Source organism: Malaclemys terrapin, chromosome 14 (genome assembly GCF_027887155.1).
Source record: "Malaclemys terrapin pileata isolate rMalTer1 chromosome 14, rMalTer1.hap1, whole genome shotgun sequence".
In the NCBI taxonomy this organism is placed as follows: domain Eukaryota; kingdom Metazoa; phylum Chordata; order Testudines; family Emydidae; genus Malaclemys; species Malaclemys terrapin.
Window position 1 is genome coordinate 25,098,763 of NC_071518.1, and position 21,245 is coordinate 25,120,007.

Sequence of the window (21,245 nt, forward strand, 5' to 3'; positions counted from 1 at the left end):
GACATAATTCAGCAAGCTCATCTTTCAAGTTTAAGCTTGAATTCTACGGAGAAACTGAATCATGTAATTAGACAGACAAAAAAACAACCCAGAAAGAATCCTAATCATGCTCCCACTGAATCTTGCTTCCAATTTAGTCAGTCTTAACCAAAATGAATGTTTCCATTACATCATCATTAAGATATTATGTATCAATACTTACATTGACAACTTGACTTTGGGTTTAAAATACGGCTCCTTTTGGTCTGCCAGAAAGATAAGTAATTCATTGCCTGAAAAGGAAGCATATAAATAGCATTAAATTAATTAATAAACCCTATTAGACACTGGTTTTATGAGAATGAAAATAATATTTAACAAGGTATGGTTGAGACTGTTTGCACTGCCAAATATAATTGCTCCTCCCAGCTAACGAAAAAGAAATATTCAAAGGTGACTAAGTCTCATTTCCTTCTGCTTCAAAAGAGGTACAAGGGGAATATTTTTTTCACCAGGGCACTGTGAGCTGCATTTCAAATTGAAGTGAACTTAGCCCCAAAAACCCCTACATTCTTGCTCCAGTCATATCCAGATGTTTGATCCAGGTTTTTGTAGCAGAATCAGAGCAGCTATCCTGGGTTTTCCAATTAGTTAGTGGAACTACAGGGGCAAAAACTGACTAGATTCAGAAGGATCCAGGTGACTGTTCGGGGTTTTTTTTGGTACTGCAGCACCAGGGTCTGGATTTGACATACTGGAAGCAGCTAGATTTTTTCTCTATTTCTGCAGTAGAATTAGAAGTGTTGGGTCTGAAAATTGGCTAGATAGAAGTGCTAATTTTGGGTTTTTGCAGTGCTGTTGCACCAGTATACTTTGGGATCTAGATATTCTTGATGCAGTAGGAGCAGCTAGACTTCTTCTCTATTCTGATGATAGAACTTGAAAGCTGGAGTTAAAAAAACAAAAACAAAAAACCACCAGTAGGATACAGGTATCGCCAGCTTTTATGTTTAGCTCTGGTGTAAGAGAAAGTTCTTTCTCCTTTCAGATATCTTGGGGAGTGGGAATCAAGGTATCATGCAGTCACTCTAGTCTAAAACTAATCTAGAAAATGGACACTCAATAGGGTCCAAAGACAGCAATCTAGAAGCAACACTTGGCTGCCAAAAGTACCCTGAGAATGATTAGAGCTGGCACTGCTCCTGGAGCTCTAATGTTACAATACCTCCAATGTGTAGCAGCCTGCCCACCAACCCCCTCTTTGTACTGGTCTTCAGATAACTATTAGCAAAAAAAAAGCTGTGTTATTTTAGTATTTTGCAAGCCTTGTGTCAATGAAATCTAAAGTTCAGATAATTCAAATAATCCAATTGGAAATAGCAATACTTATTTATTTTAGATGGACTTTTTCATATAATGCCAAACCAGAAAAGAGGAACATGTATATGCAATTCTGCTGTGCAAAAGCAACCGTAAGTTAGTCATCCTATGTAAAACCTTAATGTTTACATACATGTATCTGAAAAATAATGAGCCAAACATCAAATATCTTCTAATATAATCACACAATTATCAGTATTCCTTTTAACTCTAAAATAAAATTTGTTCACTGCATATTCCAGCTGAGTACTTCCATACAGCCATGTTTAGGACTGCTAACATTTAAACAATCCAACTAAACTTCAAAATTAATTCACACCTTTGCTGCTGCTATTGTATATTTGGGAACAATTTTCTGAAAAGTTGAATGAGCAGAACACAACTCCAGTCATTTTCAGTGTAAATATCTTATAACCGTGAAGGACAAAAACTTCCATTTTTTAACATGGCAGTTTGGCATCTGCAAAAAGCACTGAAATTTGATTAGAAAACTATGTATTTTGCCATTTCTATGTATCCATGATTTCCCAATTTCCTTTTTTACCACGAAAACAAGTCTTTCATCTCAACTTCAGTGGTTTGATTCTGATGTAAATATGCAGTAGCGATTGGATATTGTTACAATTTGGCAGCTGTTATGTGGCCTAAATGAGATTTAACTGCAGCAGGTGGACTTTCCTATCATAAGTTATTATACAATTTGACACCAAGAGTTTGCTTAGACTAGAATCCCAGGGTAGTCTGAAAAGGCCAAATCTGAATAGAAAGTGATTTACCCTACAATCCTCAGAGATGCTTCTTCCCACAATAGGATGATATACATCTCTACCTTGATATAATGCTGTCCTCGGGAGCCAAAAAATCTTACCGCGTTATAGGTGAAACCGCATTATATCGAACTTGCTTTGATCCACCGGCGTGCACAGCCCCACTCCCCCAGAGCATTGCTTTACCGTGTTATAGCCGAATTCGTGTTATATTGGGTTGCGTTATATCAGGGTAGAGGTGTATTAGCAAGACCAATAAGTAAGCTTGCACTGCCACAACCCATGTTGCATATTTTCTGTCTTCACAGTTAGATATTTAGTTCATTTCACAATCATTAAGTTTATTTAAAAATAAATTAAAATGATCTTACAGTATTAAATAATATTTTAAAATTCTTAGGCATGTGTGTTCTTTCAAGAAAGATGCTGTAAACGGTTTCAAGCCTCAGAGGAGCAAGACAAAAATTATCACCGCTTGAGATTTCTCCTACACCTTAGGAAAGTCACAAAATCGTAGGACTGAAACGGACCTTGAGAGGTCATCTAGTCCTGTGATATAGACCATCATTGACAGGTGTTTATCTAACCTGCTTTTAAACAGGGCTTTGGAGCTGTGCTCTGGCTCCGCTCCAGCTCCAGGCAAAAACCTGCAGCTCCACTGCTCCAGAGCTGCTCCGTGCTCAAGCTCCACTCCAAAGTTCTGCTTAAAAAAATCTCCAATGATGGAGATTCCACAACCTCCCTAGGCAATTTATTCCAGTGCTTAACCTCCCTCACAGTTAGGAAGTTTTTCCTACTGTCCAACCTAAACCTCCCTTGCTGCAATTTAAGCCTATTGTTCTTGTCCTACCCTTAGACGTTAAAGAGAACAATTTTTCTCCCTACTCCTTGTAACAACCTTTTATGTACTTGAAAAATGTTATGTCCCCCCTCAGCCTTCTCTTCTCCAGTCTAAACAAACACAATTTTTTTCAATCTTCCCTCACAGGTCATGTTTTCTAGACCTTTCATCATTTTTGTTGCTCTTCTTTGGACTTTCTCCAATTTGTCCACATCTTTCCTGAAACGTGGACACAATATTCCAGTTGAGGCCTAATCAGTGTGGAGTAGAATGGAAGAATTACTTTTTGTGTCTTGCTTACAACACTCCTGCTAATACATCCCAGAACGATATTTGCTTTTTTTGCAACAGCATTACACTGTTGACTTATATTTAGCTTGTGATCCACTATGACCCCCCAGATCCCTTTCTGCAGTACTCCTTTTTAGGCAGTCATTTCCCATTTTGTATGTGTGCAACTGATTGTTCCATCCTAAGTGGAGAACTTTGCATTTGTCCTTATTGAATTTCATCCTAGTTACTTCAGACCATTTCTCCAATTTGTCCAGATCATTTTGAATTTTAATCCTACCCTTCAAAGCACTTGAAACGCCACACAGCATGGTATCAGCCACAAACTTTGTAAGTATACTCTCTATACCATTATCTAAATCCTTGATGAAGATATTGAACAGAACCAGACTCAGAACTGATCCCTGCAGGACCCCCACTCAATATGCCCTTCAGGCTTGACTGTGAACCACTGGTAACTACTCTCTGTGAACTGTTTTACAACCAATTATGCACCCACTGTAGCTCTATCTAGATTGTATTACCCTAGTTTGTTTCTGAGAAGGTCATGTGAAACTGTATCAAAAGCCTTACTAAAGTCAAGCAAAAAGAAGAACAGGAGTACTTGTGGCACCTTAGAGACTAACAAATTTATTAGAGCATAAGCATTCTATATGCATCCGAAGAAGTGGGCTGTAGTCCACGAAAGCTTATGCTCTAATAAATTTGTTAGTCTCTAAGGTGCCACAAGTACTCCTGTTCTTCTTTTTGCGGATACAGACTAACACGGCTGCTACTCTGAAAACTAAAGTCAAGATATACCACATCTACCGCTTCCCCCCTATCCACAAGGCTTGCTACCCTGTCAAAGAAAGCTATTAGATTGGCTTGACATGATTTGTTCTTGACAAATCCATACTGACGGTTACTTATCACCTTACTATCTTCTAGATATTGGCAAATTGCTTAATTATTTGCCCCATTATCTTTCTGGGTACTGAAGTTAAACTGACTGATCTGTAATTCCCTGTTTTGTCCTTATTTCCCTTTTTATAGATGGGCACTATATTTGCCCACAGAACATGGGCATTGTTCCTGTTGCCTCTCGCATGCTAAACAAGCACTCTACCACTTGAGCTAATTCCCCTAGAAGACATAACATTACTTCAATTTTTGTTACAAGTATCTTCAGTATAATGCTGATTGAGGGGTAAGGCTACGACTATTAAATGACATACTTTAGACTATAAGCCACTGATAATACAATATTGTCCCAAAGTCTCCCTCTGACAAAAATGTCAGTATTGTTTCACAGAGATGAGAAGCCCTTGGCCGAAGGACTTGTTAACACTCGCACCTTATTTTGTGATCATAGATACAATTAGGAATTAACTTGTGTTACTATCAAGACTATTAATATTTAAGAGTTACACCCACTACTTACTCCCTTATTACGTTATATAAACGTAATTCATGGGCCTGCCTATGGGGTGCACCATTCCTCAGCTAAGGGGCTCAGAGACCACAGAGGTAGGTCCGGTATGAGAAGAGAAGAGACGATCCATAGCATTCATGCCGTTTCAGTAACCAGTGGACTGTGCCCCATCTCCGCTGCTAAGGGGGCAGCCTCACCCCACCTACGCCATTGCCCCTAGAGGCTGGGGGCGCTCCAGTCCCCCAGGGGCCCAGCCCGTCCCGCACTTACCGCCCCTCAGCACGAACAGGTCCGTCTGCTTATCCGAGTTAAAGTCCCCGAAGGCCGCCAGGGTCCCGAAGGCCTCGGCCCCGAAGAGCTGGGCGGTGACGTTCTGCAGCCCCCGGCCAGCCCTCAGCAGCCCGAGGAGCAAGCTCAGACCAAACAGGTAGCAGCGCCCCATCCTCCAGCACCTCCAACCCCCTCACAGCCTGCCGCGACCGCCGCCAGCATCACTTACGGCAGCGGGGGGGAGGGGCCGTCACAATCCCCCCTTCACTTCCGGACTGACTGAACAAACGCATTTGCGACAGCGTCACGGGCGTGTTTACGGCCGGTCAGGGTAACCACAGCGGACAGAGCCGTGCTATCGCGTCGGCCTCTTCCCGGTGGAGCAGGCGCGGGGAGGGGAGTAGTAGTAGTGGTGGTTCTTCCGCGCAATGGCGTCGCATCTGGCAGACGTGAGCTGGAGGATGTTGGAGCTGCGAGCCCGGTCTAAGCGCTCAGGTCTGACCCCTTTGCCTGGATGGGGAGGGGGCTGCGGGGATCTGTTTGCTTGCGCCCTCGCTGAGAGAATGGGGCTCGCCTTGTTCTTCTCACCTCTCTCAAACGAGCCCCGCTCTCCCCCCACTCTCCACCTCAGCTGTGGCTGTCACTATTTCTGGCTTGCTTGGCCCCCCGGCAGCTTCGCAGGTCACTCAAAGGGCAGCTGCCACGGTGGAGTTGAAGTCACAAGTGCTGCTGCTGCTGCACGGTTTTCGTCTCATCTTCTTACCTAACGCTGATAAAGTCTGAGAGAAAATTTGAGGCTTGTTCAGGGCTATGGTAACTCGCATTCTCTAGCCCCGTGGTGCACTTCCCCATTAAACTACATCTGTCCTTGCTTTCACAATAACTGACAGATGTAGGACCCCCTACCTGTAGCGCAAATTTAGATCCCTTTCTAACGCCTTAAACCTTTTTGTTTCTTTTTTCATCCTCACACTTTGCACAGTAAAAAACAACAACTGTAACCGATCTCATTCGTTTGGAAATAAATTATTTTGGTTTAATTTTAAGGTCATTTAAAAAATCTGCTACTCTGATGCATAACTTTGCTGAGATATTTTAAATTCATGAGTTTAATGAGACATTTAAATTTCAATAAAGTTCAGCTCAGCACATGTAAATGAAACTGGTTTGCTTCACACATCATTGTGTTTGACAAGCTGTTGAACAGTAATTTATTCTGAAACCACTAATATATTCTTGGATCAAAATCATGATCTTTTGTCTAATTTTGCTGAGAACCACAGATTAGACTTAAATGCCACTCCCCTGAGATGAAAATCCTTGGTTTACTTAACAATTTATTGCCATAAACCAGTGGTTCTCAACGCGTGGTCTGTGGGCCACTTGCAGCCCAGACAGCACAGGGCTGCAGCCCATGTGACATCCTCAGGGCCATACAGGTAGTATTGGATGCGGCCCACAATGGTACAAGAACCACTTCCATAAACACAAAATAGTTTGTAGTGACTTGTTAGACTCTAAAAATTGCTTCCCTTAAAGGGAAGCTGTCACTGCAATGTGACCCATAAAGTTAGGTTTTGTAAAAGCTTGTTTGTAGCTCTATATTTGTAGTATCATTCAGATAGTTATTAGAAGAATTCAACTTTTAATGCTGACCACACAGTACTACTTAATTAAACTTACAAAATGTGCAAGACAGTTTTTAACCTAGCATAATTTTACAGTCAATGTTCTTGTCTAAAAGGAAAATGTATATGGTTAAATATGCTTGACTATGAAATAAATGTAACTACTTTTGCTTATTTAAAAGGAAATTAAAAATTGTTTACACAAATTACGTTTTTAAATGGAATGTTCAGTGTAAAACTTAGTGTGACTCAAGTTTACAATCACAAGTATGAGACTCACATTTACAGTATCCCCTAGAAAATAAAATATCATTTAGGCCCCAGTCCTGCAGACACCTACCTGTACATACTCCAATTACATGTTAAAAGTATCAAAATGAATTTTTGCCAACAAAAACTTAGAAGTACCAATGAATTAAATCAATCAATATGATTGATTACAACTGTATTAGTAGGAATGTACTGCAAATAATACAGTAATAGGCCAGTCCTGCAATCTGACCTGTACAGAGCCTCGGTGACCCCAGCAGGATTTCATACATGTGTAAGAGGGTTGCCTGCACAGATTCGTCTGCAGGATCAGGGCATAGTTTTCAACACCAGTTATGAAAACTAGCTTGTTCTTGTGTGTTTACCCACCAAAGTAAGAGACACCAATTCAAATAATTACTATTCTCCGCATTTTATGGTATACATGGTATAGTACTGCAGAAGGAAACCAACCTGTAGTTTATTTATAGCCTAAAGATTACTGGGTTACAATAGCTGTTTAACTGTGTATCACTTGCTTTGTTTTAGCACAAACATTGCATCTTTACTATTAATGGAAGAAGAAATGCTTTTCTTTTAGATCAAGGCATGGGTGGCGGGTATCACAGGCCAGGGGAGGCTGAGCCTCCCCACGGTCAGCCCCCGGGTCCTCTCCTGTTTCCCGACGGTACTCTCTGGCTCGTCCCCTGTGGCCGGGTCCCAAGCTGGGGCTGGGGCTAGGGCTAGAGGGGGCTGAGGGGGACCGGCCAAGGCCCAGGGCTCCAGGCAACTGGAGCCAGTGCTCATGTTGCCCAGTGGTGAAGGACAGTGGGGGGGCTGGTGGCCGTGGGGGGGCTCGGGCGGGGGCGATGGGCAGGTGGGACCTTGGGCAGAAGGCGTGGGCGGGGGGCTAGCCTCTCCAAGCCGGTAGTTCAGTGCTGCCCATGGATCAAGGATTTATTTAATCCTGGAGAAGAATATGTATGGGCTTTATTCTGCACATATTGATATCAGTGGCAAAATTCCCATTGACTTCAGTGATGCAGGATCAGGTCATAGGGTAAATATTCAAAGCATTGTTATAAAGTAACCAGGAATTTTACTGCAAAATAAAGTAATATTACTTCTATATACTATTCAGTATGGGAAAATTATGTAAATCTAGGTCCTGTTACTTGGTTAAAGATTGTTTATTAAAATTAAGGCACAAGAAAACCAATTTTTAGGGTATAAAAGGGAAAACATAAATAATAAATAACCTTAATTATCCCCTTGATTGTCCAGTGCATCATGTTAATAACTCTGCTAACACTGCTTTCACTAATTTAATGCTAATTGCTTCTAACCCTCACTGGACAGTTTTGAAAATTGCTGTAGTTTAGCCTGAGACGTTTGTGATTAGCTGCATCAGTTTGAAATGGCCAATTTGGACGATGATAGAGCCAGCTCTGCACATACTTTCTCAAGGTTTGGTAAGTGTGTGGTCTTTCCTTTTTTATATTTTTGTGTCTTCTGCTTTGAAAAGTGTGATTGCTTGTTGCTGCTTTCTTGCAATGTTAACATAAAAATGCCATATGTATTTAGTATTTAATTTGTACTTGCAGTTCTTTTATTTATAATTTTTTTAAGCAAAATTTAGGCCCAAGGTTTGAGCTTCTTGTGGGGAAAGCCTTCCAAATTTGAAATCTCTCATTTTCAGAAGGAAAAAAAAATCCTTAATTGTGTTGGGGTTTTTGTGTGTGCTTTTGTTTTTTATTATTTATCAATTCTTTTACGGTGACAATCTTAGTTATGAACTTTCCTTTGTAATGACAGTTAAGTCAAAGGTTCTGTTAGAGCATTGTTTAGCTTCTTTTTCTTTTTTTTTTTTTTTTTTAGTGTTAAACCACAAATAGCTTTTTTCCCCCCCAAGCATGTCTCATGTAGCTGGTTACAATCTTAAGGCTTGTCTATGCTTGAAAATAAATTTGGATTAAGGTACAGTGTGAATTTAAAGCACAGTATCTGTTCATATGCAACTTCATGTCTGGATACTCTTATTCCACAATAAGAGTGCCTTTTTCCAGTTTAATCTACTAGATATTGTCCTAGTAGCACAAATTTTCAGTGGTGACTCTCAGTCGGATTGCATCTGAAAGGCTTTCAGCTGTCCACTGCAAGGATCCCAACGGAAGAGCCACTTAAGCTTCTGTTGTACTTTTCTTTCTCACTCCCTTCTGTGTTAAAGGAGCTGCTTGAGTTCTTGCCTCTGCTAAGAATCTGGGCTTGTCTTCATTACCAGGGAGATCGATGTGGATGTCTATTTAGCAGGTCTAATGAAGACCGCTAAATCGACAGCAGAGTGCTCTCCATTCGACTCCGGTACTCCAGCTCCCCGAGAAGAGTAAGGTAGGTCGAGCGGAGAGCGTCTCCCTTCGAAGAAACCAGGGTAAATCAACCTTAGCTATGTCAACTCCAGCTACTTTATTCACATAGCTGAAGTAGCATAACTTAGGTCGACTTACCCCGGTAGTGAAGACAAGCCCAGAGTCTTTCTACTTTCTTAATTTTTGTAGCTAGTCAACATTTCCTACTGGTAACTAAACAGATTTGTACTAGTTAAAAGCTGATGTTGTTCTGAAGTCTCAGGTTGAGCAGTGGCAGCACAAAATACTGACATTTGAGTATCCAAGATAGTTTCCTGTTTGGTTTGTAGCAATTTCAAGATTTGTTTGGCAAATGCCTATGTTTATGTTAATGGGTTTTGAGAACTCCTGAATTTATACTTTATTGTTCTGTGCTTCTGCTGTGTTACATGTCATTAGTTGCAACAAATTCTGAAATCCAATGATAAAGTCCAAGTACAGTGGATTACATAAACTGTTTCTTTTATTTCAGAAGATGAAGAAACTTAATAAGATGTATCAAAAGAAATATGTTTGGAGTTGGTTTCTCTATCTTGTAAAGGGGAGTAATAAATTTCTAAAAGGCTTTACACCAGTGAAACAAGGGGTCATTGGCAGAAGTTAGCTTAATTTCTTGAAATAGTACAATGGACATTTATATTTGAACAATATTGTATATTTAAGTCTTGCAAACTCCAAAAACCTTAATTACTTCCAAGGGCACTTCTGTTTCTCTTATTTTTACTTGGATGATGCTTAGTTTTTAATGGCATACTTTAAGGAATAGACTGGTAAAATATATTGAATGTTTTCCTCCTTGCCATGGAATTACAAAGACATTATATGCATACACACATACAAAATTCTTTATTACAAAAGGCCATTTAAAAGTTTGGTCCCTTTAAAACAAAATTTGTAGATTTTTTTTTTTAAATGGGTTCCTCTAACTAAACTGTGAAAAGAATTTAAATAACTCAGTTTTTTTTTCCTGGTAAAAGATAATTATGAGTTCTCCTGAGTCAGTAATTGCAGTTTATGTTCTCCCAGGTTAGCAGATGAAATTTGTTTGCAGTTTTGCATGGTAATTTGCCGCTTCTCATTACTGAAATATTTATTTTGGGAATAGTGAAAAGCTAATTCAAATAGCTTTACAAACAAGAATTCTTTGTAGTACTATCTCAGTATTACCTTTATTGATGAAACATATACACCTCTACCCCAATATAACGCTGTCCTCGGGAGCCAAAAAATCTTACCGCATTATAGGTGAAACCACGTTATATCAAACTTGCTTTGATCCACCGGAGTGTGTAGCTCCGCCCCCATGGAGCGCTGCTTTACTGCATTATATCGAATTCATGTTATATCGGGTCGCGTTATATTGGGGTAGAGGTGTATTTAAAATTACTGTGAAAAGTGGGCTGCTTTTCCTAAAACTTTGCTCTCAAGCTTCAGCTATCAGGGCAAGTAAGGCATTCTAGGATGTTATATCTATCTATTTTAGGGCTTTATGCTGCCTCCCGTCATTGTAGTATCTGAGTGTCTTCCGCCTAAACTCAATAGCAGTCCTGAAGTCTGTAGCAGACTTCAGGTGTCTCTGGCTTTTTTCCTTTTTTGGGGACAAAATTCTGTTTAAGGTCAGCTTTTGATTTTTTGGGAGGAGGGACTTGATTGGGGTTGAGGGTATTTGTATTGTGTCACTTAATGTGGAAAGGTGTCACTTGACTGGGATGTGGGTGGTCGTGCCTAGTGATTGATGGAGGAGTCAGGCAGCCAAGAATTGGAGCTGCTGGTCATAAGTGGTATCCTGGGTGAATTCTGTGCTACTGTGTATGCAGAATTCATGTCCGTTGCAGATTTCTTTGCTTCCCCACAGAAAAATGACTTTCTGACGGGGAAGCAAAGAGAAGCCCCTAGAGGTCACATGTCCCTCCCTAGCAAACAGGCACTTTGTTTCGAGCGCCTGGAACAGCTAGAGGAGCAGTAAATCACTGTGGGGCTGGCGATGCCCTGGCCAGGTCAGATTGTACCAGACTCCCCCATACCCATATCCTGCCACCGAACCTCAACCACCCTACCCCACTAAGCCTCACCCCCTGCATCCAGAGCAACCCTGCACCCAGACCTCCCCCATCAAGCCCTGCACCAACACCCCCCTGCATTCAAACTACCTGCCCCCACCAATCTCCCCCCAACCTTTCCCACTGAGGGCCCCCCTACATCTAGACCTCCCCTGACTCCCTGCACCCAGACCATCCCCCTCTGAGCCCTGCCTCCCCTGCCTAGCCCCATCCCCCTGCACTGAGACCACCCCCTGCCAAGCCACACACCCCTGTATCTGGATCCCCACCCTTGCACCTAGACCCCACCAACCGAGCCTCCTGCACTTGAGCCCCCACCCAAATAAGCCCCACCCCTATGCACCTGGACCACCCTGATGAGCCCCACACCTGGACTGTCACTCCACAGAGCATCAACTAGCTGTACCCAGACCCCCACCCCACCAAGTCCCAGTCCTCCAGCACTCAACTTCCTTGATGAGTCCCACCCCCACACAAACTCCCTCTGCTGAGTCCCATCCCCACCGCACCCAGACTTCTCTTACTGAGCCCTAACCACCTTCACCTGGGCCCACCTGCAGAGTCCCATTGCCCTTGCACTTGGATCCCACCCCCCAACAAGCCCCTGTGTATCCAGATCCTCCCCACTGAGCCATCCACACCCAGATTGCTCCACATAGAACCCTGTCACCCCAGCTCTGGATTTCCCCCCACACTAAGCCCCTCCACATTTGGATCCTGCTGGGCTGAGCCTGACTGCCCACACCCGGTGCTCTTGGCGCGGAGGTGCAGGGTTCTGGGGTGATTCTGGGACATGCCTAGCCCTTGCACCATGTCAGGATCGGGTGCAGCTTCACTGCCCAGTCCATACCCAGGAGGTTGCTGGGTACATGTTGATCTCCCACCTCCATGCAGTCAGTGGCCTCTGCTCCCCACTGTTATGCTGGAGCCTCCACATTTATTTATTGACACACAACATTTTGAGAATTTTAAAATATTGTGTGCAGAATTTTTAATTTTTTGGTGCAGTATTCCCTCAGGAGTAAACTGGAGTCAGAGGCCAGATGTGAGAGCTGAGAGTCAGAGCCAAAATCAAAAGACAGGAACTGGAGCTGTGGGTCAGGCCTGCATTATTTGGGCTGAGGAAAGGCTGGGAAAAAGCAGGCACGAGAGTTATTGCAGTCATGGGCAAATGCTTTGAGCAGCCAGTGCCCTATTGCTAGTCTTAAGGGCGGGTCTGCTGATCCCCTCAGTCATTTGGACAATTTGGCATCTCAGTTGGGCCCAGCTGCGCTCATTAGACTGCCTGGGTTTTAAGCTAGCAGGTAAGCAGGTCCTTACTCCTGACAAAAGGCTTTCTTGAAGAGGAAGATTTTCAACAGAGTAACTTTGGAAGCATTCTTGATGTACATTAACGCAGGAGCCAAGGTTACTGTTAAAAGCAATAATCCATCTAACCTTAAAGTGGAAAGAAAAGCTGATAGTGATATAACTGATTTCAACTGAAGTAGTTTGGTCCCTATATTAAATAATAGATGTAGTGAAACAACAAGAACAAGATTTAAAAGACTGATGAAAATGTCTTGCCTTAAGTCTTCTGTAAGAGGATATGGTGAACAAGGTAGCTGTTATTTTTTACAGGGTACAATGCTGGTCAACCAAGACTATTTTAGATCATTTGAAAGTGCATCTGGATCTTACTAGCAAAACATATCAAGGAGCTGCCAATGCCTCTACTATTCAAAGAATATGAATAATTGCAGTGTTTGGAGTTCAGTAAAGTTCACAGCGTTTAGCCAGTAACCTAAATCCAGAGTGATGATCTTTGATTAGTTAGGTGCTTCATACTAAAACAGAGGGTGCTTAAATTAGTAAACCTCTCATGTACTTTCATATAGAATGTTTCATTTGAATGATTGGTTTGAATTATGTATCTGAGTTGAAAGGGTTATAATTTTTATCTTCCCAGTCCTAATTATTGCAATATGCTTTTGTTCTTTTCATTTATTAATAATGCCTATATAGCATGTATAATACAGATACATATGCTCATTGAATTTTTGGGGGGATGAGTATGGCGCTAACATAAGAAGTACTCATTCATCACTTAAAATGGATTAAAGTCCTCATTAATCTCATAGTTTTTGGTTCAATGAATATTTATTGAGAATAAGAGTTTGACTTTTGGATGGAGGTGTAGGGATAGAAGGTTACACTGTAGTGGGACAAATTAGAAAAGGGGTGGCACAGCTAATGGCAGATTAAATTAGGAAAACATGAGAGAGGCCTAGTTAATGGGTAGGAATTATCTATAGCAGTGTTTCCCAAACTTGGACGCCGCTTGTGTAGGGAAAGCCCCTGGCGGGCCAGGCCGGTTTGTTTACCTGCCCCATCCGCAGGTCCGGCCGATCGCGGCTCCCACTAGCTGCAGTTCAATGCTCCAGGCCAATGGGAGCCGCTGGAAGCGACGCAGGCCGAGGGACTTACTCGCCGCTGCTTCCCACAGCTCCTGTTGGCCTGGAGCAGCGAACCACGGCCAGTGGGAGCTGTGATCGGCCGGACCTGTGGATGCGGCAGGTAAACAAACCGGCCCGGTCCGCCAGGGGCTTCCCCTACACAAGGGGCGTCCCCAGTTTGGGAAACACTGATCTATAGTACAGAACTAAATCGTAGGAATAGGGATAGAGAATGAGGGTTGGAATGGCGCTGTGACTAAATGAGTGAAGGTTGTAGAGAAAGTATTGGAAGGAATCAGATTTTTTAAAATCAACAACAAAAACACTTGGAGCCGAAAACAGATGAGGCCTTACCGGGTGCCCCCTATTTCAACACCAAGTTGAATCCATCAGACTGCTATTGACATTATAAAGTCAGGGCAGGTGGATATAGGATGTGTGCAGGTCTAGGAGAGGCTGGAAGAGGAGGGAAAAGTAAAAATGAGAGAACCTACAAAAATAATGGACTCAACAAAACATATGAAAACATTGCCTCAGTCAATTTGTTTGTACGTTTGCATCCTTTCTCCTATGCCCCATCTAGTTTTGTCTGCTGAGGTTATTATTTTTACACATTGTTACACATACATAGTCCCTAACAAGTATATGGGTAATGGATACTGATAAAAAGGTTTATAAAGTGCTTTGAACATAAAAAGGCCTATATATGTGCTAAATAGTATTAATTGTGACTGTAAATTACAATACATGTTTGGTCTCAAATTATTACATTTTTCTTGCACTCCTACAACTATTTTTGACATGATATTGTCTTATTTCTCAGTGGCAGCTTTATTCCAGAGCTTAATTTGGCCTTGCCTTTCTGATCTCCTTGTAACGCAGGTTCCATTTCTACCAACTCACCCATGTGAACAAACTCTTGCATCCACATGGATCTAGTTGCAGGAACAGGGCCATGAGATTCAAGAAGGAATCTAATAAACTGAAGGTTTGAAATTAGTATTCTCTGAAATTTTATTTTTTCCCTGAATATTTTAATTTAAATCTATAAAAAGAAACATTTTTTCATTCAGTCTAAAGCCTTGATCTCTCGCCTCTTAGATTATTAAATTAGTAAAGAAAAATTGTAGTTAAATAAAACGAAGAAAATAATCTGTCACAGATAAGAACCATACTTATGAATTAGTATAATTCATTAATTGAATTCTGGACTTACAGTCTTACAGGGCATGTCACAAATCTGCATAATGTGCATGAGTGCTAGATTTTACATTTGAAAATTTGGTTTGCTAAAGTAAGCATAAAACATTTGTAACCAGATTAGGTATGCATCTGAGAAGTGTAATTTTTTCCTGCCAATTGACCTTGTAATGTTCGCTCAGTCAATTGCCTGTTTCAGATGCTGGTAATGAAATACTGTAAGTGTTTTAATAAAAAACCTGCTGTTGTCAAACCTTACTTTCCCTTGGGAAAAACAGAAGCTGCAAACATTTAACTTTACTTTTGAGAAATTTGAAGTTGAAATTTGGCCCTCTGTATAAGAACATAGTTTATGTATTAACCACTGAGTGGCATGTTTGTAAATGCTTTGATCTAAGTACTTGTATATCTCCCATCACCATAGTGGCTGAATGTCCAATGATCATTAATGGCTTTTTATCATCACAACATTAGTTTGATGTAACTAGGTATTCTCCATTTTATGTACAGAGAACTGAGGCACAGTGTAGATTAAGTGATTTGCCTAAACTCACACATGAAATCTGTGGCTGAGCCAGGAGTTGGGACCATTCCTATTCCCCAGCCACTATTCCATCCTTCCTACAATATAACAAGTAAATTAGAACACAGAACTTCTTAATTTTTATTATTTATTATGAATCTTAAAACATTGCCGGACATTCTCATAATGGAAAAGCTCAGGGTTGAGGTTAGACAGTGACAATAACTTGTTAGAGATGTGGTTACCATTTCTAAAATATAAAAAAAAAATAAAAAAAAGTGACCTAGGAAATACAGACATGGTTACCGTAAAACATGAACAGTCATTAGTCTTTGGGTACTTCTATACTTACTTCCTGGTCCGGATGTAAGTGATCGATCTTCTGGGATCGATTTACGCGATAAATTGATCCCGGATCGATCCCGGAAGTGCTTGCCGTCGACGCCGGTACTCCAGCTCAGCGAGAGGAGTACGCGGCATCGACGGGGGAGCCTGCCTGCCGCATCTGGACCCGCGGTAAGTTCGGACTAAGGTACTTCGAATTCAGCTACGTTATTAACGTAGCTGAATTTGCGTATACCTTAGTCCGAAATGGGGGGTTAGTGTGGACCAGGCCTTTGTTCTAGTAACATATAGAATTAACAGAATTGTTGAATGCTTAAATTTTTCTTGTATCACAGTGGCTCTCAAACTTTTTTACTGGTGACCCCTTTCACATAGCAAGCCTCTGAGTGCGACCTCCCTTAGAAATTAAAAACACGTTTTTATATATTTAACACTATTCTAAATGCTGGAGGCAAAGCGGGTTTTGGGGTGGAGGTTGACAGCTCGCGACCCCCCCATGTAATCACCGCACGACCCTCAGAAGGGTCCCAACCCCCAGTTTAAGAACCCCTGTTGTATCAGCTCTTGCTCATAAAATTGTCATAGTTCTTGCCATTGTTTTTCCTTTTATCTGCAGAGTTTTATAAATAAAATGTATTGTGTTGTTTTTAAATCTTCATCAACAATATATTTCCTAAACTTATTGGTTGAGTTTCTAAGAAGTGTCCTCCTGTTCTAGATCAAAAATCTTTTTGGGATATAATACTAAGAAGAGCGAAATGAAGGTGATGTAATAATAATACTAAGCACCTACATAGCACTCAACATTTATTTCTCACAGTAGCTCAGTAAGGAAAATAAATATCAGCATTTTACAGTTAAGGAAAGTGTGGTTGAGATGCTAAAGGACTTTTCAGAGGCCATGGACAAAGCCTCTATCAGAGATGTGACTAGAACTCAGTCCTCTGTTCAAACAATAACCCATACCAATCATGTCTCAGTATTTTCTCAGTTTGTTTATATTATTTTTTATAACTTCGACTGTCTGAAGCAATTCTTACTATAAATATAAATGTCTGTATTTTAATTGTTTTAACAAAAAATGTTTTTATACAAAAACTAATTTAAAAAATCATGTGTAAAGCCTTACTTTAAGTTTCACTTCATGTAGAAAGATCTTTGAGGAGGACAGATGCAAAATGAGGGTATGTAGGTGGTTGCAGACCAGCAAAGCTGATCGGGGCAGACTGTGTGAGCTAAAGAAAAAGTTGTCACAGGGAAAGGATCTTTTTGGACCAAGGACATGACTCCCATTTGAGAGCGGGAACTTCAGTGTATAAGGTAACCAAGAAACAGGCAAAAAGAAACCTGTGCTAGTCACACCCATGTGAAGAGACGACCGTACCTGCTGACAGTGGGGGGACAGAGTGAGGGCAGCGGCTTCAGCAGATGTTACTGAGCATGCTCAGTACAAGCCAAGCAGCAACTCTGGGGAGGCACGTGACTCCATGTGCCCCCTCCCACCGCGCCAGCTCTGCCCATTTGTGACTAATGGGAGATATTTGTTCAGAACGTGTATTCCCAGTACACTTTATGAATTGTTCATCACCCCGGCCGTAAGGAGTGTTCTTGTAAATCAAGACCATCAGCCCATCAGAGGCACAGCTGGTGAGTTTATAATGACTGTGTTCCTTGAGTCCCAAACTGTCTAGTTTGGGGAAGGGGGGAAGACATTTGCTAGAAATACTGTCAGGGACATAAATTATGATCTTAGACAAGTTGTCAGCGCCTCTTCAGATGTGCCTGTTAATTACTTTACAAGGAGCTGATATTCTCAGAGGAGAAACATGAGGGAAGGAAGGGAGTGGGTCTCTAAAAGTAATTGGCATTTACACAATGCTTTTTATTTATAGATCTTAGAACTATATTGGAAAAAAGTGAAGCACAGACAAGTTAAGGATCTTGTCCAAGGATTTGTAGCAAGTCAGTAGCAAAGTCAGAACTAGAATCCAAATTTCTAATTGTTCCCTCCAGTGGATCACAACTTCTACTACATTTTTAGAGAAAAACTACATGAACGGTGAACATATAAAAGTCAAACGTTAGCTACCAAATATATTATATTTTGCTCCATAACATTGTGTTGAAAGCCCACTGAGTTTTTAATTGGACAAGTGTTTCATCAAATAGGCTGTTTGGCTTGAAACTGAGCCTTTTATTTTCACACTACTTTGTTTCCAGTCTGGCGGGAGACGTCCGTTCAAATGTCGTTTGGGCGGATAATCTGAGAGCAAAAAGTGGGTGATTTTTCTAACTCAAATAGTACAGTGACATATTTTGCAGACCTCTCAAACATCACTAAAACTTGGTCAATGAATTAAACATAGATTTCAAAGGAATAGTTAACCATAGTTTCCATAGTACTAAAGAGTGTTATGGATTCATTCTGGTTTCATACACTCCATTCATTTTGCCTTGAATTATCTGCTCTTGTATGGTAATGTTCTTTGAAATACAGGCAGCAATGCATTTCCTTGTGTCTGGGAATAGTTTATTCTTAAAATAATGCAATTTTTTTTTTTTTTAAATCTTGCTTACCCCTTCAAAGGTTTTGGGCAACTAGTGATGATAGTTCTTGAAAAAATATTAAAAATACCCTGCTCATAGCTTTTAAATATTTGAAATACAGACTATACAAAATATAAATGTTGTGAATTGAACATAGGGAGAAAGGTGTCTCATTTTTCCCTGCTTTAATCTTGCTTCTTTTAAAGTATGTTATCTCTAAAACGTAATGCATGTATAATAGTACAAAGTTGCTTTACGGATCATAACTCTGGTCCTATTGCAGAGCCAAGTAATTCTCATGTACAGTCATAAATTGATGCCTTTTGCAGTTGAATTCATGAGGATAGGTTGTCTGATTGTAAAAACAGGCTTTTTCATAGGAGGAAAACTATATACTGTATCACGATTAAAAACGACAAGTAGCACAAGGAGTTAATGTTTCACTTGTATAGACCTAGGTTCATGGAATCATAGAAGTTCGACATGTAAATGACCTATTAGATCGTCAACTCTAATTCTGTACAAGATCTAGTAGTTTTCTACTTTGTCATCAACAGTAGGTTCAAATGGGCCTTGGTCACAGTTGAAAGCACTTAATTTGTTTCATCCTAATCTCTACTAGTGCTAGCATGTATGAATCCAACATATGACTTTACACAGTTGGTATTCTTTATTCAGGAGTGATTTAAGATTGAAATGGTTTTTCAGTTGTATGGCAGGATTGAGTTGCATTGACAATAATTAGTGGAGTAGTTTGCAAAACATCTGTCTGTATCAAGCACTCTCTGCTCTTTTCAGATTATCACTTATTTTACTTTCCTGCTTGCCCACTATAGTTTTGGGAAATGAAAATTATACTGGTCTGAGGTCCAGGGTTTTCTGTATTAAATCTTGTATTAGTTCCAGAAAGCAGTGCCAGACTTAAGGAACTGTGACAGATTTAAGATCTGATATCCTATGAATCATCAAGTTGTTAGTCTATAAGATGCCATAGGACTCTTTGTTGCTTTTTGCAAGTCGAGAAAGTAATCTAGTTCTCAGTTTTTCAGTTGTATACAGCATTTGTTTTTATAAGTTTGTGAGATATTGAACTTAAAATCACATCATTCTGATTATCATCTTGCTTCCCTTTATTTCCAATGCCTCTCTGATATGATTTTAACCACTTTGATTTAATCACAGCTAGAATGAGAGATTAATGATTTTTGCCAACATTTTCAAATATGGATCCATAGAGTTAGGCTCCAAAATTCATAGTGTTTTTTTTTTTTTGTTTGTTTGTTTGTTTTGTTTTTTAATACCTGCAACTGCCATTAACTTCAGGGGGGATTTGTCGGTGATCATTGCTTCTGAAAATACGGATTCAGGAGCTAGCTTTCAAAATTTTGGCCTTAGACTGTCAAAAAGCTGGTAGCCTAGGTATTCAAATGTCTTGTAGCTCTAATTGCTCTGAAGAGAAAGTCTGCTATAATGTTAGAATTGAAATGAGTTGGGGGGGAAAGCAATGTGGTATCAGAATGACATGAATTTTCTCAATCTGCAATGGCTAGAAACAGAAATTTATATTTCTCTAACTTCCCTTTAGAAGGGCTTTAATACTCATTTTGTGGTTTCTCTCAGTATCAGAAGTTGTTTAAGGCCCAATGAACGTGTTAGCATTCTCTGTCGTTGCTGCATGTGTGGATTTCACCTGCATGTTAATCTTATTTTTGAAAATGTTTGTACATTATCAAAGTATCATAGCTGGCAGCCATAATTTCTTATCTCTGAATGCTACTGTATTTCCATATTAATAAATGACCATTGTTAGGGAAATCCATTTCATCAGTACTGTGCTGCTTTATACCGCTTGCCAATTTCTGTGGGAAACGGTCACTATTTTTACTGATCTTTGGACTTCAGAAATAATGTATTTCAGATGCTGCAACTTTTAAGTATAGACGAGCCATTATCTGAAAGGGCAGGGGGTCAATTTCTTAACATTTTACTCAAAATATGGTTGTATTTTATGTACAGTATATATTGTAATATCCAAAATAACTGAGGATTTCATGGAAGTTGGGATAAAGATCTTGAGAATGTCTTCTCATGAGAGATTTCCGAAATCAAAATGACAACATGCTATGTTTTTATGCCCTGTTTTAAGCCACTTGAAATCCTGCTAGTTACTGACTTGCAGAAGTCCATTTCTGATGTAAGTTAATAATTTAGTTCTATAGATATTACTTCACAGCTTTTTGGAGGAAAACTTAGATTAATGCATCAATGTACTAGATTGAAATTTTGTGTTGGATCCTAATGTACATTGTTGTTCAGTATCCTTTTACGTTAAAGTTCAGTCTTCAATGGGTAGTGAACATAACATAAGAAAATAGGTATCGAATGCGTATACAATTACAAAGGGTGAACTACAAAACATGCAAACCAAATGTTTGCACTTTTTGATATACAAAGAGAGCTTGCAAGTTTTTTCACACGTGTTCATTTTGTTTTACTTTGTTTTTTTTAAATGTCTTCACGCTCTTTGTTGTGAAACCTTGGTGAAATCTTCAGAGGACTTGATGATGATGCAAAGCTGTAGTTTGGTAGATGTCTCCTCCCTGTAAATCAGTTTGGAGGGGACCATTAGATTGTCTAATAGTAAACATTCCCTCCCTTCCCTACATTCCCTCTCCTCCCCAGTTTTAGGAGATGGAGAGATGTGAGATCCCTCCTTTAGTCTTCTAGTAAAGAAGGAAGTGAGTGAGTTCCTGATGTTTGATATTTCAAACATAAAATACATGGAGGAATAAGGGCGGTATTTGAGTCTACGTTTTACATTAAAAAGGAGCAAAACACAAAAGGTAAAAACAATTTTTGATCTTGCTTCACAGTATGCTTTGAATTTTAAAACTCCGCTGGCACACTAGAG

The 21,245-nt window shown here is 40.3% G+C and overlaps 2 protein-coding genes across 9 annotated transcripts in view; one reads left to right on the forward strand and one right to left on the reverse strand.

Moving 5' to 3' along the window:
• Positions 1–5,181, reverse strand: part of ITFG1 (integrin alpha FG-GAP repeat containing 1) — a 219,656-nt gene extending 214,475 nt beyond the window's left edge. Inside the window, exons 1-2 of one of the 3 annotated variants that reach the window (XM_054048876.1) lie at positions 4,943–5,175; positions 203–272 (exon numbers count right to left, since the gene is read on the reverse strand). In XM_054048876.1, coding sequence (XP_053904851.1) covers positions 203–272; positions 4,943–5,114 — 242 coding nt within the window. In that variant the 5' untranslated portion in view covers positions 5,115–5,175. Of the gene's footprint in view, positions 1–202; positions 273–4,942 lie in introns of all 3 variants that reach the window. The other 2 variants (XM_054048877.1, XM_054048878.1) reach the window with 2 other exon arrangements.
• A 75-nt stretch (positions 5,182–5,256) lies between these two features.
• PHKB (phosphorylase kinase regulatory subunit beta) overlaps positions 5,257–21,245 on the forward strand; it is a 197,053-nt gene continuing 181,064 nt past the window's right edge. For 4 of the 6 annotated variants that reach the window (XM_054048870.1, XM_054048869.1, XM_054048871.1 and 1 more), the window contains exons 1-2: positions 5,349–5,437; positions 8,179–8,291. In XM_054048870.1, the coding sequence (XP_053904845.1) occupies positions 8,237–8,291 (55 nt within the window). In that variant the 5' untranslated portion in view covers positions 5,349–5,437; positions 8,179–8,236. Of the gene's footprint in view, positions 5,438–5,615; positions 5,624–8,178; positions 8,292–21,245 lie in introns of all 6 variants that reach the window. The other 2 variants (XM_054048875.1, XM_054048873.1) reach the window with 2 other exon arrangements.